General features: G+C 40.2%; 2 protein-coding genes across 2 annotated transcripts; both read right to left on the bottom strand.

Moving 5' to 3' along the window:
- Window positions 1-2,622: 2,622 nt before the first annotated feature.
- Window positions 2,623-4,520, bottom strand: LOC143523758 (zona pellucida sperm-binding protein 4-like). Its single transcript, XM_077018231.1, has 8 exons — window positions 4,172-4,520; window positions 3,905-4,089; window positions 3,730-3,827; window positions 3,497-3,654; window positions 3,224-3,416; window positions 3,001-3,148; window positions 2,850-2,925; window positions 2,623-2,765 (listed from the first exon to the last, which is right to left on the bottom strand). The coding sequence occupies exons 1-8, from the start codon at window positions 4,479-4,481 to the stop codon at window positions 2,680-2,682; spliced, it is 1,254 nt and encodes a 417-aa protein (XP_076874346.1). The 5' UTR covers window positions 4,482-4,520; the 3' UTR covers window positions 2,623-2,679.
- Window positions 4,521-5,662: 1,142 nt separating this feature from the next.
- LOC143509991 (DNA-directed primase/polymerase protein-like) lies at window positions 5,663-9,113 on the bottom strand. The gene is made up of 6 exons (XM_076998968.1): window positions 9,002-9,113; window positions 8,085-8,171; window positions 7,899-8,007; window positions 7,597-7,679; window positions 6,111-6,157; window positions 5,663-6,031 (listed from the first exon to the last, which is right to left on the bottom strand). The coding sequence occupies exons 1-6, from the start codon at window positions 9,111-9,113 to the stop codon at window positions 5,738-5,740; spliced, it is 732 nt and encodes a 243-aa protein (XP_076855083.1). The 3' UTR covers window positions 5,663-5,737.
- Window positions 9,114-18,870: the final 9,757 nt, after the last annotated feature.

Raw genomic sequence — 18,870 nt, 5'->3', positions numbered from 1 at the left:
ATCCCAGTCCTGCGTTAATGTAAAATAAGGAATTTCTAAAAATGAATTTCTTCCCTTCACCAGGGGTAGGAATAATAATAATAATCTTTATTTGTATAGCACCTTTCATACATACATGTAACTCAAAGTGCTTTACAGTATAAATACAAAGAAACATTAAAAGGAGATAAGACAAAAAGAAAATGTTAAAAGAAATTAAAGATAAAAACATTAAAATAACATAAAAAGTAAAAAAGTAAAGTAAATAAGATAATAAAAAGTAAAGTAAATAAGATAAAACTATTAAGATAGAGTTTCTTAACTAAAAGCGGATCTAAACAGGAATGTTTTGAGACTGCTCTTAAAACTATGCAGGGATGAAATGCCTCTGAGCTCTTCAGGAAGAGAATTCCAGAGCTTTGGGCCATAGTGGCTAAAAGCACCCTCACCAATCTTTAATCGGCTTTTAGGAATCACCAGTACAGATTACTATTTGAAGACCTGAGAGACCTGACTGGAACATATCTAACCATCATTTCACTCAGGTAAAGAGGAGCAAGACCATGAAGACATTTAAAAACCATGACTAGAACCTTAAAATCTATTCTAAAGCTGACAGGTAACCAGTGCAGTGAGTGGAGTGCAGGTGTAATATGATCTCTCTTTCTCCTGCGGGTCAGAACCCTTGCAGCCGCGTTCTGAACTCTCTGTAGGTGCGCAATAGAGCTCTTTGGAAGAGCAGATAGAACAGCGTTACAATAATCTAGCCTTGATGTGATAAATGCATGGACAAGTTTTTCACTGTCAGCAGGAGAGAGCATATCTCGGACCTTAGCGATGTTTCGAAGATGAAAGTAAGCTGTCTTGCATGTAGTCATGATGTGTGATTTGAAGCTGAGCTCATTATCAAAGGTGACGCCCAGGTTCTTAACACATTGTCTGGCATTCAGATTCATTTGATTTAAATAAGTCTGGACATCATTCCTTTATGAATCACTGCCGTTATTTTTAACGGCGTTAGGTAACGGCATCATTTTGTCAGTAACGGGATAATATAATTAATTACTTTTCCTGTCATTACAACGCCGTTTACGTTACTGGTCATTAAAAGCAGTGCGTTACTATATATTGATATACTAACAGTAATGCGAGCGGACCGCTGCCCAGGCTAGTGAGGAGTAACAGATCTCGATAGGTCACAGTTCAACACCTGTTTAACTTAACAAGTCAGTAAGCGATTGGCTAAGGCAGCGTTATGGTAGCCAATCAAAGCCAGTGTTTTTACGACACAAACGGAGAAGAGGCAGAAATGGCGAGTCAGGAGCAAGCCGAAGAAAAATTATAATTTTCAAGGTGGCGATATAAACAATATTTAAGAAAATACTTAAAGTTCCTGAATGTCTACCAGACTGGGTATTTGATTTATTTAATTAAGAATAGAGGTTTAATTGTTAAGTTTACTTCTGTTGTGAACAAACCATTTGTCTCAGGTTGAGAGAATTTAATTTGATAGATGTAAATGCACTTTACTGTGTATATAGTGTAACTGTTTACTTTTGCTTCTTTTTTTTTTCAAAGATTTGGGATTTTAAAGGATTTTATCCTGCACTGGTCTGTTGATGTGCAATAAATGTCAAAAGTTAAACACCTTAATGATCTACTCATTTTAACTGACTGAAAACTGCTTTTTCAAAAAATCCTTATTCATTGGCATATAGGCCTAACTTTTTTACTGTAATGCAAATAGTTACTTTCCCTGGTAACGTGTTACTTTTATTATAGAGTAATTCAGTTACTAACTCAGTTACTTTTTTGAAGTAGTGAGTAACTAACTAATTACTTTTTAAAAGTAACGTTCCCAACACTGCTTGTCCCTTGTTGCTGGTTCTCCTCTCCTTTATTTAAAGCCCACAGGTCCAGGGCCCCACAGTGTTGGAGCTGACTACCTTTCATGCCCTCCCACCATCAGAATTACACACCAGTGCATGTTGAGTTTGTACTGCATGGTACCTTGAGGTTGTTACAGCACATGTTGCACTCCTTGTTTTAATCCTTCTGCTCCCTCCTTTCTCCTGTATATTTATGAATAAATGAAGAAATTCAGTTTGTGCAGGGAAACATCTCACTCTGCGAATTTCAGAATGTAAGTGGTATGATGAGCCAGAGAAGATGTGATTGGTCACATGTGAACCTGCACAGCACTCATTAGTCCTTGTTTGTGTTCCATGTGCTTTTGTCCCAACAGTCGTTGTGTCAAGTATCTCATTACATTGAACAAGACTGAATTAGTAAAGCTCTAGATATTTAGACAAACTTAGGCTAAAATACCCAAGTAAAATGAAGGCTTAAAACCCTTTTAACTAGAAATTTAAGGGATACGAGCAGAAAGAAAGCAGATTAAGTATGCGGTGCATGCAACTAAAATGTTCAAGGGAAGCGTGATTAGCATTTCAACAAAGCACTACAGATAACCTTACAAATAATCTCCATTACAACAGTTCCCCTGAACTCCAGCTGTAGTACAGCTTGGAGAATAAACTCAAATTCACACAAGATCGTCTAATGACAGATTTGCTGTGCATGAGAATACTGGCCCAGTTTCGTATCTAATGAAAAATACAAGAGCAATAACCACCCACAATCAAGCGTTTGAAAAAGACAGCCTTTATTCCATAAGGGTTTGATCTGAGGTGGTGAGCTTCAGGCCATTTGTGTAAAGACAACTCTTCCACTGGACACCACAGCAGATTCAGGAGGAACCTCCCAGTCTTCTGCCACATGTCTCCCTGGTGAGCAGCAAAGGAGAAAGGAAGTTCAGACCATGTAGGCAACATGGGGAAACAGGGACCTGCACTGGGGATTCTACTCACTTTGCCTGCCACAGCTTGGCTCACAGCTGTCCGTTGCACTTGGATGACACACGGCTGTACTGCAGTGGATATAGACCTGGGAACAAAGTCAAACCTAAGCAAGGGCCACAGTGCATTGTACAAATGTCTGGGACAAGGTTAAAGCCATTACCTGGTTGTGCAAGGGAGCCATGGAGGTAGGATCCACAAAGGTGAACATCTTGAGGACAAAGCGCTTGTAATGGGTGGGGAAGGGAACTGCAGACGACCCCTCAACTGCAAGCAACTGTGTCAGGTAGCGGTCATCCTTGTAGGGGCACCTTTGGAATACACCAGGTCAACACCAGCCTCTACTGAACACTGGAATACCCATGGGAAGCAGTTTTGGAACTTACCCATTGACTAGAAGGTCCCACTCAGGAAGGCTGAAGGGGTTGGGGGAAGAGGTTGCCCAGCAACGTCCCAGGGTCAGGACAATATGGGGATCAGACCTGTCCAGGATACGCACTTCCACATAGACCGGCTCCCTCAGCACCTTGGTCACAGGGTAGTCAGCGTCCGTGTAGTAGGAGGTGTAGGCTGCCTGTGCTGTTGGCAGACAGGCAAAGTGGTTTTAGAATCCCTGCATAAACCAAGCTCATACTAGCATCCAGACGGAGGATACTCACCTTCCACACAGCCCTTTGTGGTGCACTGACCATTTGCTATTCTTAGTTCTACCCTGAGGGGTCCAGGAGCAACTACAGGTAGAGGCGGCTCGTTGGCATAGTGCTGAATAGGCAGTGTAGCAACACTCATACCGTAATACCTACACTGGAAGTAAAGCCTGGCAAAAGAAATACAAAAGGTGATGAGAAAAAACCCTGCATGAAAATATGCCATGCAATCATGGTCAACTCACTCATAGTAGCTGTCCCTTGTGATTGCTCCAAGGGGACCAATTCCAACTTCATATGAAGAGGTCATCTTGTTCTCGTACACCAAGTAGTCACCCAGCTCCTGGAAGGAAGAAGGTTGTGAGGTTACATTCCTAAACATCCCACATCTAACCCAATGTAGAAGCCTCAAGCACTAACCATCACATGGGTACCACAGGCAGTTACAGGAAACTGGTAGATAGCAAAAACTGCATTGGAGTCAATTGCACCACAGGGTCCATTTTCTCCCAAAAGGCTGACTGATTCCAGGCTCAGCCTGGGCAGGGTTGAGTCCTTGGCCACCACCAACACGAACTGGCCATCTCTCGTGCACTGGACAGTCACTGCCAACATCAGGGAGAAAAGCAGGCAAAGTTCACCTCCCAGTTTCAAAAGCAACAAGGTTAAACAGAGGCAAACCCTTACCTGTTCTTCCATAGTAGCAACGTCGTCCATCAAAACAGCAGTTTATTTCTTCACAGTGGGTAACATTTAAGCCAGGTTCACCACAAGCAATCTTGACAGACTCATCGACATTACATTTCTGAGAAGCTCCAGTCTTGGTCATCTCTTGCTGTTGGTCATGTACCTCAGGAACATGGAGCTGCAGAAGCTGGGAGTTTGTTGGTAGTTGTTTATTCTCTTGTAGACTCCATGGAGATGCAGCTTCACTAGTCCAACAAGTTAAAGAACCACAAAGACCCACAAGGGCAACAGTGGCCAAAACTCCTGCCATAACCTTTAAACTACAGAGATCTGCATGTAAGTTTGTTCTCCTCTCTGTGATCTTTTTATTTTGCCTTTCCTCCTAATTGTGCCCAAGCCCTCCCCCTATTTTGTTAGCTATTAATGATTTGCCAGCCGAGTGCAATCATGAAATCTGTGCCGTGTTCATACTTTGATGGTAAATTTGACTGGACTGCTTTTGGTTACCTAAAAATGTTCAATCTCCAGGATTTTTGAACCACTTTAAGAATTCCAGTTCATGAATGCTGTACAAAAGTCTTCTAAATCTTTAAATGCTTTGAGGTTCCATTTTAAGGTTGTTTTGGGTTCAGTTCTCCTTGCACCCCCCCCCCCCCCCCCCCCCCCCCCCCCAATAAATCACATTTAACAAACATCTAGGTATTAAATTCTTTTAAGTGTCACGTTACAGCTCCAGACCCTTCCCTTCGGGCATGTTTCTGTGTAGTCGGCCCACTTCCTATGGTTGTGGTTGTTTGTGTACATTTCCACTCGTCTTCTCAACCTAATGTGTATAATTTAAACCTGCGATTCAGTTCCTTTCATTCATTTAATTCATTTTAAAGAATAGAATCGGATAATTTGCATGATGCCTGATACTACATCACGACTACTAATGCTAGTCGTGATGTAGATAGTTATTATGAAGATAAGAACACTTGAGACCACGAGTGAGTTATTTACTTTCATTAAGGAGAATACAAAAAAAGAGAACAATGACTAATGTAATTTTACAATTCACTCACAATAATAGTGAACTTATGCAGCTATGCTCACATTTAGGCATGACATCATGCGGACCTCATATTTCAGGATCATAATATTGTCATTATGTATCATATGGAAATGGCCACAAAAAATCCTTAATTTTGAGAGGGTAACTGTAGCAAAATAATGGTTCTAATGGCTTTATCTTGGTAGTGGACTTAGTTTCAGTTTCATAAGTGGCTGTCAGAGGTGAATACACCATTGTTGTTACAAACAACAGTGACCATCTTCATAACAGGAAGTGTCTGAGGAACTTTGAGAGCAAAGAAAACCACGCATTTAAGTTAAATGACTGAGCAGCACAAGTCCAACTGGCTGTACTGACAACAAGTTCAGGAGGCAATTCCTTCAGTTTTATTTTTTCATTTTGATTATACATGTCGTTCCCATAGTAAATATCCCTCTTTTGGAGGGGTAGATTTTGTTACACCTTCATGTACAGTATATTTACCATATCTGTAGATTTCATCTCCTGGAACACTAACTTAGAAAACTAGTTTCGCTTTCAGTCACTGCCTGCATAATGAGCTCATCTGAGATCTCTCCCTTTTCCTCAATGGTACGTTCCACATCCTCCAGGGCCTCTAGATAGAAGGGGTCGTCAGGACCCTCCCCCCAGTCCTCTGTGTCCTCTGTCTGGGATGGCCAGGCGGCTTGCTCCCTGTGGCCCTCCGTACCAGGGGGAGGAGCTGGGGCAGAACTCTGGCTCAACTCAATGTTTCCCAGTTCATCCATCAGGAACAACTGATCCTCTTCATCCTGGAGAGAGAATCCCTTTATGTCAAAATGCAGCAGTAGCTTCTTCTAGTACTATTATTACTATTGTAAGTTGTTTTTTTTATGCTGGACTGACCTCTTTCAACATATAACTCATGCTGACCTCTTGTGGTAGTGGGTAACCTGCATGCAACAAAAGCAGCAAGATACAAGCTACAAGCTAACAGTGTGTGGATGACAGAGGAAACACGGTTGACAGCTGTAATTATAGTAAAACAAGACAGATGAATTAGTGATGAATTAGCAATGTGATGCCAAATACAACATGATTGGTAAAATGGCATTGTGCTGTAAAATAAGTCTGCAGTGTGACTGGTGTAAGGTAAAATGGCATTGTGATGTAAAATATGTACGCCGTGTGATTGGTGCAGAGGTGGGTAGAGTATTCAACAATTTTACTCAAGTAAAATTACTGTTACTTGAACCAAATGTTACTCAAGTAAAAGTAAAAGTATGCATCCAAAAATTTACTTGAGTAAAAGTAAAAAAGTACTTTGATAAAAAGCTACTCAAGTAGTGAGTAAATGCATGAGTACTGTCTCGTGTCAATAAATTACATCATGGGAAATTGAATTACTGGAAACTGACTTTTAATGATAACAAAAATAATTTATTATAAAAATATATAATATATAAAATGTATTTATTATAAATAATTTGTATTTTAGTTTGTTCCTAATTATTAGACCTGTGTAACTTTATGTTTAACTTGTGTGTAAACCTGTGTTTAACTTTAATGTGTTCCACAAAGGCACTAACTGATGAGACTGTCAGCCAATACGTGTAGCTACATCTTGACGCCAATTTGTAGCAAACTTTTGTTCAACTAAATCATCATATATTGCTATTTTGAATTGGTTTTTAGTATTGCACTGCGTTACATTTAATAATTACATCATACAAACGTATAGCCTACCTTAGAGATAGCATTACACAAAATTATATATACGGCAAACTTATCGTATCGTGTTTCCTCAAATTTGATGTTGAGTTCTTGTAGGCTGAAATGTCCACACGTTTTAGCAGACACAACTGACAGCGCATTATATAGCTGTCCTTTTACACGTTTGTAATGTGAACATTGGCTGTATGAGGTCAGGGATGCTCGGTAGGTTTTTCTGTCACTTTCTTGCTACCGGTGGAGAAAGTTTGCTTATGTGATCACGTGACTGACCGGCTTCATTTGATTGGTCACTCATACTCGGGTGACGAGACGTTGGTCAGTCTTCTCATTGAAAAGACGAATTATTTACAAAACGAAAGTAACGGTAGCGCGCGGCGCAAATCCGATTGTAACGGAGTAAAAGTCGCATTTTTCTCAGCACATATTTACTCAATTAAGAGTAAAAGTCGTTCATATTAAAACTACTCTTACAAGTACATTTTTGTCCAAAAAGCTACTTGAGTAAATGTAACGGAGTAAATGTAACGCGTTCCTACCCACCTCTGGATTGGTGCTATGTAAAATGGCATTATGATGTAAAATGAGACTGCGCTGGAATTGGCACTATTTGTCCACATTGTAATTGTAAATGGCACTGTGGTATAACTTGTGTACTTACTAGACGACCTGTAGTTCTGTCTCCTGCACTCAGGATCGTGACACCTCTGATACCACACCTCTTCTTTCAGATCCACAACAATTCTGAAAAGAACAAAAAGCACAAGATACACAGACCTGAGCAATTTCAGCAAGTCAGTGGTTCTGTTTATTACAAACAAATATGCTAAAATGGTTTCCCAGCATCTCCCGTGTGTTTTGCCAGGCAGACTCTGCCGTAGTTTGTTTAGTCACTGTTGCTACAAGGGATTGTGTCATCATCATTACTTTCAGATGGGAGGAGGATCTCCTTGAAGGACTCACATGATGTTGTTACTCTTGTGGAAACGGCCCACATTATGACACCAGCGGAACCTTCCGATGTCATAGACCAGCAGTTGCTCGGATACAAAGTAGGTCCAGCGCCTGATGCCTGTCAATGTAATCCAATGACGTCAATTCATTTAGCAATGTTGAAGGGATCGTTCAGCTTGTGGTCTATGTACTTACATCCTTGAACACCATCCTTGTACACCAGTGTCAGCACAAAGTTATCTAGCTCTTTGTATGGCGATGCCTGCTGTTCACCTGCAAGCTCTGTAAAAAACAGTAATACAATTTAAGTTTGTTCTTAAATTGTATGTCTGTCTATGGTTATTTGTGCTTCTTGGCAAACATTTAACTTGCAAAATACTAGGTAATGACATTGACTCCTGTAGTTTAGCAGTAGTCTGACTCAATGGTATTTTAAATTCTGGCCTATCCATACAATTACCTAAGATGAATTCTGTGATCAGATGTAAAGCACTTTTGTAAGTCGCTCTGGATAAGAGCATCTGCTAAATGCCGTAAATGTAAATGTAAGCGTAATAAGGATGAATTGTAGGTATAAAAACACTCACCTATTGTTGAGGGATTAAATGATACATAAACATTTAGTATATAAGTAGTTTGCTGGAACCACTAAGGGCAGCAGTGCATCATTTGCAGTGATATGTCACACAACTCACTACAGGGTGATTTTGGTTATAGAGAAGGGCTAATTAGGGAAATGAGAGGAAAAGGTCTTCCACTGTGGTGTGTTAAGACGTTCATAAACCTTCACCTCACCAAAAACAATTCCCCAACAATCAAGTGTGAACACTCACAGGTGTAGTAGTATTAGTAAACACAGAGAATATGGCTATATTTGGACCTTGATTTGACCAACAGAGCATGGCACAATATCAAATACTTCAAACACAGAGAATGAAAACCAAATCTCTTGTGTGGACACCATCATAGTGTCTACACCACTGGGATTGCAGTTGAAATACAGAGAAAAGGTTTTAGTGCAAACATGCTGGGTTACGCTTGCTGCAATAGGAGTTGTAGTCCGGTTAAACTTGATATGAGGAACATTGGTCATAGGTCAGGATCCCAAGTACCTGATCCTTGTTGGACTCTGTGCTGGACTGAACACTGTGGCTCAGCTGAACTCTCTGGAGCGTCACACTCCAGAATCCTCTGGCCTGTGAAACTGTGAAGAAAACAGACCATTTATATAGAACAACAAATGACAAGGACACTTTTTAGAGACAGCACAGTTACATGTCATTCCATTTTAGCAGTTTCCTAATAAAATCAGTGAAGCCCTTATACTCGAGTAACTACCTTGTCCTGTTTACTTTTTACATGAATGTCCTTATGTGGTAATAATAGCTAGCAGAGATACACTTACACACACACATGGGTCATTCCATGTCAAATCAACCAAAATTTAGATTGACCATCTCAGAATCCCTTCAAACTTTCCCCATTTAGTAGGCAGATATGTTTCATGGGAAAATCCAAAGTATTTCTGTTCCATGTTCGATATTTCAAGAGTTACAGCCGTTTTTGTAAAGACGCATCTTTTGCGAAAGTGGCTAAATAGCAATATTTGAATGTGAATATCTCTAAAACTATTACAGCTAGAAGGCTGAATTTTTTTGGTATGTTTAGTAACTTGTATACTTTATGTACTTTCTGGTGCTGTAAGTTGTGTTGTGTCAATAGAAAAAAATCCCAAATTTGGAAAAAAAAATCAACTAAGAGTCATTTTCACCTGTCATTATCTCATGGATGGAGTAGAAGAAGGCTGATCTATGTTTTATGTTTCAAAATACTTCCAGTGGCAATGTTGAAGTAATAAATAAGTTGCCTGTATGTGGTCCAGTTTTTGCACAATTTGCTGTCAAATATTCGATTTCACACGTACGGTACCCTTGTTTGGACACTGATTCCCAAAATATCTATATTTAGGGTTCACACACGTAGTGTGGGAAACCTATTGTTATTGTTAGGTTTTTTCTTCTTTCTTTATTATTAGGGTTCACACACATAGTGTGGGAAACCTATTGTAATTGCTCGGATTTTTCTTCTTTCTTATTAGGGTTCACACACGTAGTGTGGGAAACCTATTGTAATTGCTCGAATTTTTCTTCTTTTTTTTTTTTTTTTTAGGGTTCACACACATAGTGTGGGAAACCTATTGTTATTGCTCGGATTTTTCTTTCTTATTAGGGTTCACACACATAGTGTGGGAAACCTATTGTTATTGCTCGGATTTTTCTTTCTTATTATTAGGGTTCACACACGTAGTGTGGGAAACCTATTGTAATTGCTCGAATTTTTCTTCTTTTTAGGGTTCACACACATAGTGTGGGAAACCTATTGTTATTGCTCGGATTTTTCTTTCTTATTATTATTATTATTTTTCTCCGCATAAAACGCATACTGCAGCCTAAACCGCAAGGCGCAGGGAGACCAAACTTGGCAGACTGGTGTAGTCTGTTTGCGGGACCGTGCTTAAGTACAGACACCCAAATTGGCCTCATGGTGGCGCTATAGCGCAGCATTTTGCGTTTGGATTCATATCTCCCACCCCGTAGGTCCTAGACACAAAATTCCACTTCAGGTGCATTCCTTGGCTCCAGACAAACAAAAAAGCCTCAAGAACCATTAAGCTCCGCCTACTTAGATTTTTTGCTAATTTGCATAATATGCAAAACCTACTTTTTTATACTAGTCCCTGGTTTTTCATCTGATCACCACAATCTTGGTGTCAAAATATTCACAAGAATCTCATTATCAAGGAACATCAACAAAACTGTGACATTGGTATACCGTCTGGTTGTCACATGTCAATCAATAGCTCTGAGGCGTGGCCAAATTGACTTCAGCAGCTATATCTCAGCAATGCTTTGACCTATCTTTATGAAAATTTATCAGTTGTTAGGGCACATGACTCAGAGGTCACAGGTCAAAGCTGGCCACGATTGTCCAATAGGGGGCGCTATAACATGGGGAAATTTGTTTCTCAGAAACCATTAGTCACATCAAGCCCAAAATTTACAGGCATCATCAGGGGCCCAAGTGGTATCAAGGCACACAATGATGACCTCATCACTCAAAAAACATGGCCGCCATGAGCCAATTAATTTTTATTTGAATTAATTGGCCATTTGACAGACTTACCATTGGCCAATCAACATGAAACCTCATCACTGTACATATCCCAGGACTATGTGTCATACTGTGCAGTGTTGAAACATTTGGCCACTAGGTGGCGCTATTTGTGAAAATCATACATAACTCCTCCAAATTTTCACTTAGGAACATGCAACTTGTTTCATTTTATACCTTGCAGTAGACCTGACAACTTTGCTATTACAAGTCCTATTAAAAAATGCATACTTTTGTCACATTCATCAATTGTTTGAAAATAGCTCTTTAAGAACTAGTCCTAGGAATTTGATCCAATGATGTCAAAAATGGCATAAGCATAATCTGTAGACACTGTAGTTAACTAAATAAGGAAAAAATGTTGCATTTTTATTTGTCTGATTGGTCAATTTTTCCATTATATCCTTCTGGCCATGCCATAAATGACCTTTATTGCTATAACTCATAAACCATGTAAGTGATCAACTCCAAATTTGAAAGGCTTTTATAGACTGAGGTCCTTGTGAGGTAGGCCAAGTTTGGTTCAAATTGGCCTGTCGGAGGCGCTACAGTACCCAAAAACCTGAGAAATCATAAAAACTCACGCAGCAATCTTGTTATGCAGAATACAGACAAGTAATGGGGCTTGTATGATTCAGATCAATGAGGTCTATAACATTGCAATTACATCTCATAACAAAAAGTGCACTGCCTGACCAGAAATGAACCTTTTAATTCACCAAAATGTCATTGCATTACTGAGATTAATGAGATATCAGTATGATAGTACTTGGGCTCCATCTAGTGGCCAAACACCGAAACTGACTGAAAACAATTGCTCACATGAAACACCACACAAACGCACACAAAGCTGATCTCAGCATGTGATTTAGTTCTGTGATCTGAATCATTTTGCCAATACACATTATTTTGATCCTTTTGGGCCTTTAGTGCCTCAGTTGAATTGAATGTTTTGTCACATTGATTTACTTATGCATTTTTTCCACTCAAACAGCTTCTATTCACTTTTGGGTCTAAAGGACCTACTGGGCTTCTTTTTGCCTATTGAGGCCAAGAGGCAAATTTGTTTGTCTAAAAGACCCTTTGGGCTTTTTTGCCTTTTTTTGTGTGAACCCGCCAATCGCCGCTTGCGGCTATATTTTTTTCTTCTTATTATTATTATTATTTTTCTCCGGATAAAACGCATACTGCAGCCTAAACCGTAAGGCCCAGGGAGACCAAACTTGGCAGACTGGTGTAGTCTGTTTGCGGGACCGTGCTAAAGTACAGAGACCCACATTGGCCTGATGGTGGCGCTATAGCGCAGCATTTTGCGTTTTGGTCCATATCTCCCACCCCGTAGGTCCTAGAAACAAAATTCCACTTCAGGTGCATTCCTTGGCTCTAGACAAACAAAAAAGCCTCAAGAACCATTAAGCTCCGCCTACTTAGATTTTTTGCTAATTTGCATATTATGCAAAACCTACTTTTTTATACTAGTCCCTGGTTTTTCATCGGATTTCTTCAATCTTGGTGTCAAAATATTCAGAAGAATCTCATTATCAATAAATTTGAACAAAATTGTTACATTTGCATACATTGTCGTTGTGACATGTCAATCAATAGCTCTGAGGCGTGGCCAAATTTACTTCAGCAGCTAGATCTCAGCAACGCTTTGACCAATCTTCATGAAAATTTATCAGTTGTTAGGGCACATGACTCTGAGGTCACACGTCAAAGCTGAGCCAGATTGTCCAATAGGGGGCGCTATAACATGGGAAAAACTGTTTCTCAGAAACCATTAGTCACATCAAGCCAAAACTTTACAGGCATCATCAGGGGCCTAATTGGTATCAAGGGACACAATGATGACATCATCACTCAAAAAACATGGCCGCCATGAGCCAATTAATTTTGATTTGACCTAATTGGCCATTTGATAGACTTACTATTGCCCAATCAACATGAAACCTCACCACTGTGCATTTCTCAGGACTATGTGTCATGCTGTGCAGTTTTGAAACATTTGGCCACTAGGTGGCGCTATTTGTGAAAATCATGCATAACTCCTCCAAATTTTCACTTAGGAACATGCCGCTTGATTCTTTTGAGTCCTTGCAGTACGCCTGACAACTTTGCAATTACAAGTCCTATTAAAAAATGCATACTTTTGTCACATTCATCAATTATTTGAAAATAGCTCTTTAAGAACTAGTCCTTGGAATTTGATCCAATGATGGCAAAAATGGCATAGGCATAATCTGTAGACACTGTAGTTAACTAAATATGGAAAAAATGTTGCATTTATATTTTTCTGATTGGTCAATTTTTCCATTATATCCTTCTGGCCATGCCATAAATGACCTTTATTGCTATAACTCATAAACCATGTAAGTGATCAACTCCCAATTTGAAAGGCTTTTATACACTGAGGTCCTTGTGAGGTAGGCCACGTTTGGTTCACATTGGCCTGTCGGGGGCGCTACAGTACCTAAAAACCTAAGAAATCATAAAAACTCATGCAGCAATGCTCTTATGCAGAATACAGACAAGTAATGGGGCTTGTATGATTCAGATCAATGAGGTCTATAACATTGCAATTACATCTCATAACAAAAAGTGCACTGCCTGACCAGAAATGAACCTTTTATTTCACCAAAATGTCCTATTACATTACTGAGATTAATGAGATATCAGTATGGTAGTACTTGGGCTCCATCTAGTGGCCAAACACCAGAACTGACTGAAAACTATTGCTCACATGAAACACCACACAAACACACACAAAGCTGATCTCAGCATGTGATTTAGTTCTGTGATCTGAATCATTTTGCCAATACACATTATTTTGATCCTTTTGGGCCTTTAGTGCCTCAGTTGAATTGAATGTTTTGTCACATTGATTTATTTGTGCATTTTTTCCACTCAAACAGCTTCTATTCACTTTTGGGTCTAAAGGACCTATTGGGCTTCTTTTTGCCTGTTGAGGCCAAGAGGCCAATTTGTTAGTCTAAAAGACCTTTTGGGCTTTTTTGCCTTTTTTTGTGTGAACCCGCCAATCGCCGCTTGCGGCTATATTTATTATTATTTTTCTCCGCATAAAACGCATACTGCAGCCTAGACCGTAAGGCCCAGGGAGACCAAACTTGGCAGACTGGTGTAGTCTGTTTGCGGGACCGTGCTAAAGTACAGAGACCCACATTGGCCTGATGGTGGCGCTATAGCGCAGCATTTTGCGTTTTGGTCCATATCTCCCACCCCGTAGGTCCTAGAAACAAAATTCCACTTCAGGTGCATTCCTTGGCTCCAGACAAACAAAAAAGCCTCAAGAACCATTAAGCTCCGCCTACTTAGATTTTTTGCTAATTTGCATAATATGCAAAACCTACTTTTTTATACTAGTCCCTGGTTTTTCATCGGATTTGTTCAATCTTGGTGTCAAAATATTCAGAAGAATCTCATTATCAATAAATTTGAACAAAATTGTTACATTTGCATACAGTGTCGTTGTGACATGTCAATCAATAGCTCTGAGGCGTGGCCAAATTCACTTCAGCAGCTATATCTCAGCAATGCTTTGACCTATCTTTATGAAAATTTATCAGTTGTTAGGGCACATGACTCAGAGGTCACAGGTCAAAGCTGGCCACGATTGTCCAATAGGGGGCGCTATAACATGGGGAAATTTGTTTCTCAGAAACCATTAGTCACATCAAGCCCAAACTTTACAGGCATCATCAGGGGCCCAAGTAGTATCAAGGCACACAATGATGACCTCATCACTCAAAAAACATGGCCGCCATGAGCCAATTAATTTTTATTTGAATTAATTGGCCATTTGACAGACTTACCATTGGCCAATCAACATGAAACCTCATCACTGTGCATATCCCAGGACTATGTGTCATACTGTGCAGTGTTGAAACATTTGGCCACTAGGTGGCGCTATTTGTGAAAATCATGCATAACTCCTCCAAATTTTCACTTAGGAACATGCAACTTGTTTCTTTTTATACCTTGCAGTAGACCTGACAACTTTGCAATTACAAGTCCTATTAAAAAATGCATACTTTTGTCACATTCATCAATTGTTTGAAAATAGCTCTTTAAGAACTAGTCCTAGGAATTTGATCCAATGATGGCAAAAATGGCATAGGCATAATCTGTAGACACTGTAGTTAACTAAATAAGGAAAAAATGTTGCATTTTTATTTGTCTGATTGGTCAATTTTTCCATTATATCCTTCTGGCCATGCCATAAATGACCTTTATTGCTATAACTCATAAACCATGTAAGTGATCAACTCCCAATTTGAAAGGCTTTTATACACTGAGGTCCTTGTGAGGTAGGCCAAGTTTGGTTCAAATTGGCCTGTCGGAGGCGCTACAGTACCCAAAAACCTGAGAAATCATAAAAACTCACGCAGCAATCTTGTTATGCAGAATACAGACAAGTAATGGGGCTTGTATGATTCAGATCAATGAGATCTATAACATTGCAATTACATCTCATAACAAAAAGTGCACTGCCTGACCAGAAATGAACCTTTTAATTCACCAAAATGTCATTGCATTACTGAGATTAATGAGATATCAGTATCATAGTACTTGGGCTCCATCTAGTGGCCAAACACCGAAACTGACTGAAAACAATTGCTCACATGAAACACCACACAAACGCACACAAAGCTGATCTCAGCATGTGATTTAGTTCTGTGATCTGAATCATTTTGCCAATACACATTATTTTGATCCTTTTGGGCCTTTAGTGCCTCAGTTGAATTGAATGTTTTGTCACATTGATTTACTTATGCATTTTTTCCACTCAAACAGCTTCTATTCACTTTTGGGTCTAAATGACCTATTGGGCTTCTTTTTGCCTATTGAGGCCAAGAGGCCAATTTGTTGGTCTAAAAGACCCTTTGGGCTTTTTTGCCTTTTTTTGTGTGAACCCGCCAATCGCCGCTTGCGGCTATATTATTAGGGGTCCAAGCACCAGTGGTGCTGGAACCCTATTGTATTTGTTCCGATTATTATTATTATTATTATTATTATTATTATTATTATTCTTTTTCTCCGCTAAAACGCGTTGTGCAGCCTAAACCGTAAGACCTACAGACTTCTCCTTTGGCCAACTTGTAGTACTCCTCTCCGCTACTCAGGCGCAACACGCCAGCCCGATCCGACCATAGGTGGCGCTATAGCGCACAAAATCGCATGAAAAAGTTTACACAGGTGTTTCTCCTACACCGTATGTCCTAGAGATAAAATTCAAACTGCATCTGATCAGGCATGAGCTCATCTAAAAAAAGTTCCATTGAAGCCATATGCTCCGCCCCTTACATGTCGAGCTAATTTGCATAACATGCAAATACGCACACATTTTTGAGCGCGAACTAGTCCCTGGATTTTTCACATACATGCACATATGTGGTATCCAGGCGCTCACAAGAGTCTGAACTTTGATTCTAGCAGAGCAAAAGTGCACATTTCTGCTCATGGGCGTGGCCACATGCCTCACAAGTCAAAGGTCAAAAAATCCTTCGCCAAAAATACACATATTCTGCTATATCTCAGGCATGCTTTCACGTATTCACACCAAATTTCACATACATGCACCTATTGGGTGTCTACACCTGCACATACATTTTGGCAGACATGCACACCTAGGTGGCGCTATAACGGCCAAAAAACTCTCCTGCCCACACCGATTGGCCAAATAACTCCAAACTTGGTGCGCATCATCTATATGCACCTACGGCACAGGTCCTTGACCTGCACCATCATATGTCCAATATGGCCGCCGCTATCGACCAATCAGCTTTCAGTCCGCTAAAATGCATCATGCAGCCTAATCCGTAACACCTACAGACTTCTCCTTTGGCCAACTTGTAGTACTCCTCTCTGCTACTCAGGCGCAACACGCCAGCTCGATCCGCCCATAGGTGGCGCTATAGAGCGCAAAAAATTGTCATGCCTACACCGCATGTCATAAACAAAAAATTCCAATTGCATCTGATCAGTCATCTTCCATTCTACAAAAAATAAATTTGAAGCCATTAGCTCCGCCCCTTACATTTCGAGCTAATTTGCATAATATGCAAATACACACACATTTTTGAGCGCGAACTAGTCCCTGGATTTTTCACATACATGCACATATGTGGTATCAAAATGTTCAGAAGAGTCTGAACTTTGATTCTAGCAGAGCAAAAGTGCACATTTCCACACATGGGCGTGGCCACATGCCTCACAAGTCAAAGGTAAAAAAATTCTTCGCCAAAAATCCACATAATCTGCTGTATCTCAGGCATGCTTTCACGTATTCACTCCAAATTACACACACATGTACCTATTGGGTGTCTAGACCTGCACATACATTTTGGCAGACATGCACACCTAGGTGGCGCTATAACGGCCAAAAAACTCTCCTGCCCACACCGATTGCCCAAATAACTCCAAACTTGGTACAAACCACCACAAATGGTTGTACTGTGAATATTTTCATTTTCCATGCTGAACATGCATGCTGATGCAAAGGTCATTCTTTTCCTCAAAAGAGCTAAAGTTGAGCCTGTAATCGGGTCAGGCCCATTAGCTCAATGGGTAGAGCAAGGTGCTCCCAGCCACAATTCATGTGGACAATGGCGGTTCGAATCCCGCGTCGGGCAGCACACCACCATAAGTTTAAAAAGCTGCAATTTAGATTCTGTTTTTTTAGCAGGCACTTCATTCACGAACGTGCTTCATATACTTTCATATATATTTCATATAGCTTTACATAATGTGCCAGTGGGTGCCCAAATCTTGCCAAACCTCAGCTTGGACCCCGTAATTGCCGCTTGCGGCTATATTTAGGGTTCACACACGTAGTGTGGGAAACCTATTGTAATTGCTGAGATTTTTCTTATTATTATTATTATTATTTTTCCCCCTGTAAAACGCATACTGCAGCCTAAACCGTAAGGCCCAGAAAGACCAAACTTGCCAGCAAGGTGCAGCAGGTGTGCAATGAGAGAAATAGAGACAGGGACCCACATTGGCCTGATGGTGGCGCTATAGCGCACCATTTTGCGTTTTGGCCCATATCTCCCAAACCGTAGGGCCTAGAAACAAAATTCCACTTCTGATGGATTCCTTGGCTCAAGCCAAACAAAAAAGCCTCAAGAACCATTAAGCTCCGCCTACTTAGATTTTTTGCTAATTTGCATAATATGCAAAACCTACTTTTTTATACTAGTCCCTGGTTTTTCATCGGATCACCACAACCTTGGTGTCAAAATATTCAGGAGAATCTCATTATCAAAGTTGCTTAAAAACATTTTGAGATTTGCATACAGTCTGGTTGTCACATGTCAATCAATAGCTCCAAGGCGTGGCCAAATTTACTTAAACAGCCATATCTCAGCAACGCTTTGACCGATCTTCATAAAATTTTAACCGTTGTTAGGGCCCATGACTCCGAGGTCATACGTCAAAGCTGGCCACGATTGTCCAATAGGGGGCGCTATAACATGGGAAAAACTGTATCTCAGAAACCATTAGTCACATCAAGCCAAAACTTTACAGGCATCATCAGGGGCCCAAGTGATATCAAGACACACAATGATGACATCATCACTCAAAAAACATGGCCGCCATGAGCCAATTAATTTTTATTTGAATTAATTGGCCATTTGACAGACTTACCATTGGCCAAACAACATGAAACCTCACCACTGTGCATATCCCAGGACTATGTGTCATGCTGTGCAGTTTTAAAACATTTGGCCACTAGGTGGCGCTATTTGTGAAAATCATGCATAACTCCTCCAAATTTTCACTTAGGAAC

Source organism: Brachyhypopomus gauderio, chromosome 1 (assembly GCF_052324685.1).
Source record: "Brachyhypopomus gauderio isolate BG-103 chromosome 1, BGAUD_0.2, whole genome shotgun sequence".
Taxonomy (NCBI): Eukaryota; Metazoa; Chordata; class Actinopteri; order Gymnotiformes; family Hypopomidae; genus Brachyhypopomus; species Brachyhypopomus gauderio.
This window is presented reverse-complemented; position numbering and strand designations above follow the sequence as displayed.

Excerpts from the sequence above, each read along its gene's own strand:
- LOC143523758 (XM_077018231.1), bottom strand. The coding sequence starts at position 4,481 with ATGGCAGGAGTTTTGGCCACTGTTGCCCTTGTGGGTCTTTGTGGTTCT. Across the intron at positions 3,655-3,729 it reads ACAAGGGACAGCTACTATGA|GCTTTACTTCCAGTGTAGGT; the intron begins GTGAGTTGACCA and ends TTCTTTTGCCAG. Across the intron at positions 2,926-3,000 it reads TGGCTCCCTTGCACAACCAG|GTCTATATCCACTGCAGTAC; the intron begins GTAATGGCTTTA and ends CTTTGTTCCCAG.
- LOC143509991 (XM_076998968.1), bottom strand. The coding sequence starts at position 9,113 with ATGGTCTGTTTTCTTCACAGTTTCACAGGCCAGAGGATTCTGGAGTGT. Across the intron at positions 8,008-8,084 it reads CAAGGATGGTGTTCAAGGAT|GCATCAGGCGCTGGACCTAC; the intron begins GTAAGTACATAG and ends TTACATTGACAG. Across the intron at positions 7,680-7,898 it reads CACAAGAGTAACAACATCAT|AATTGTTGTGGATCTGAAAG; the intron begins GTGAGTCCTTCA and ends TGTTCTTTTCAG.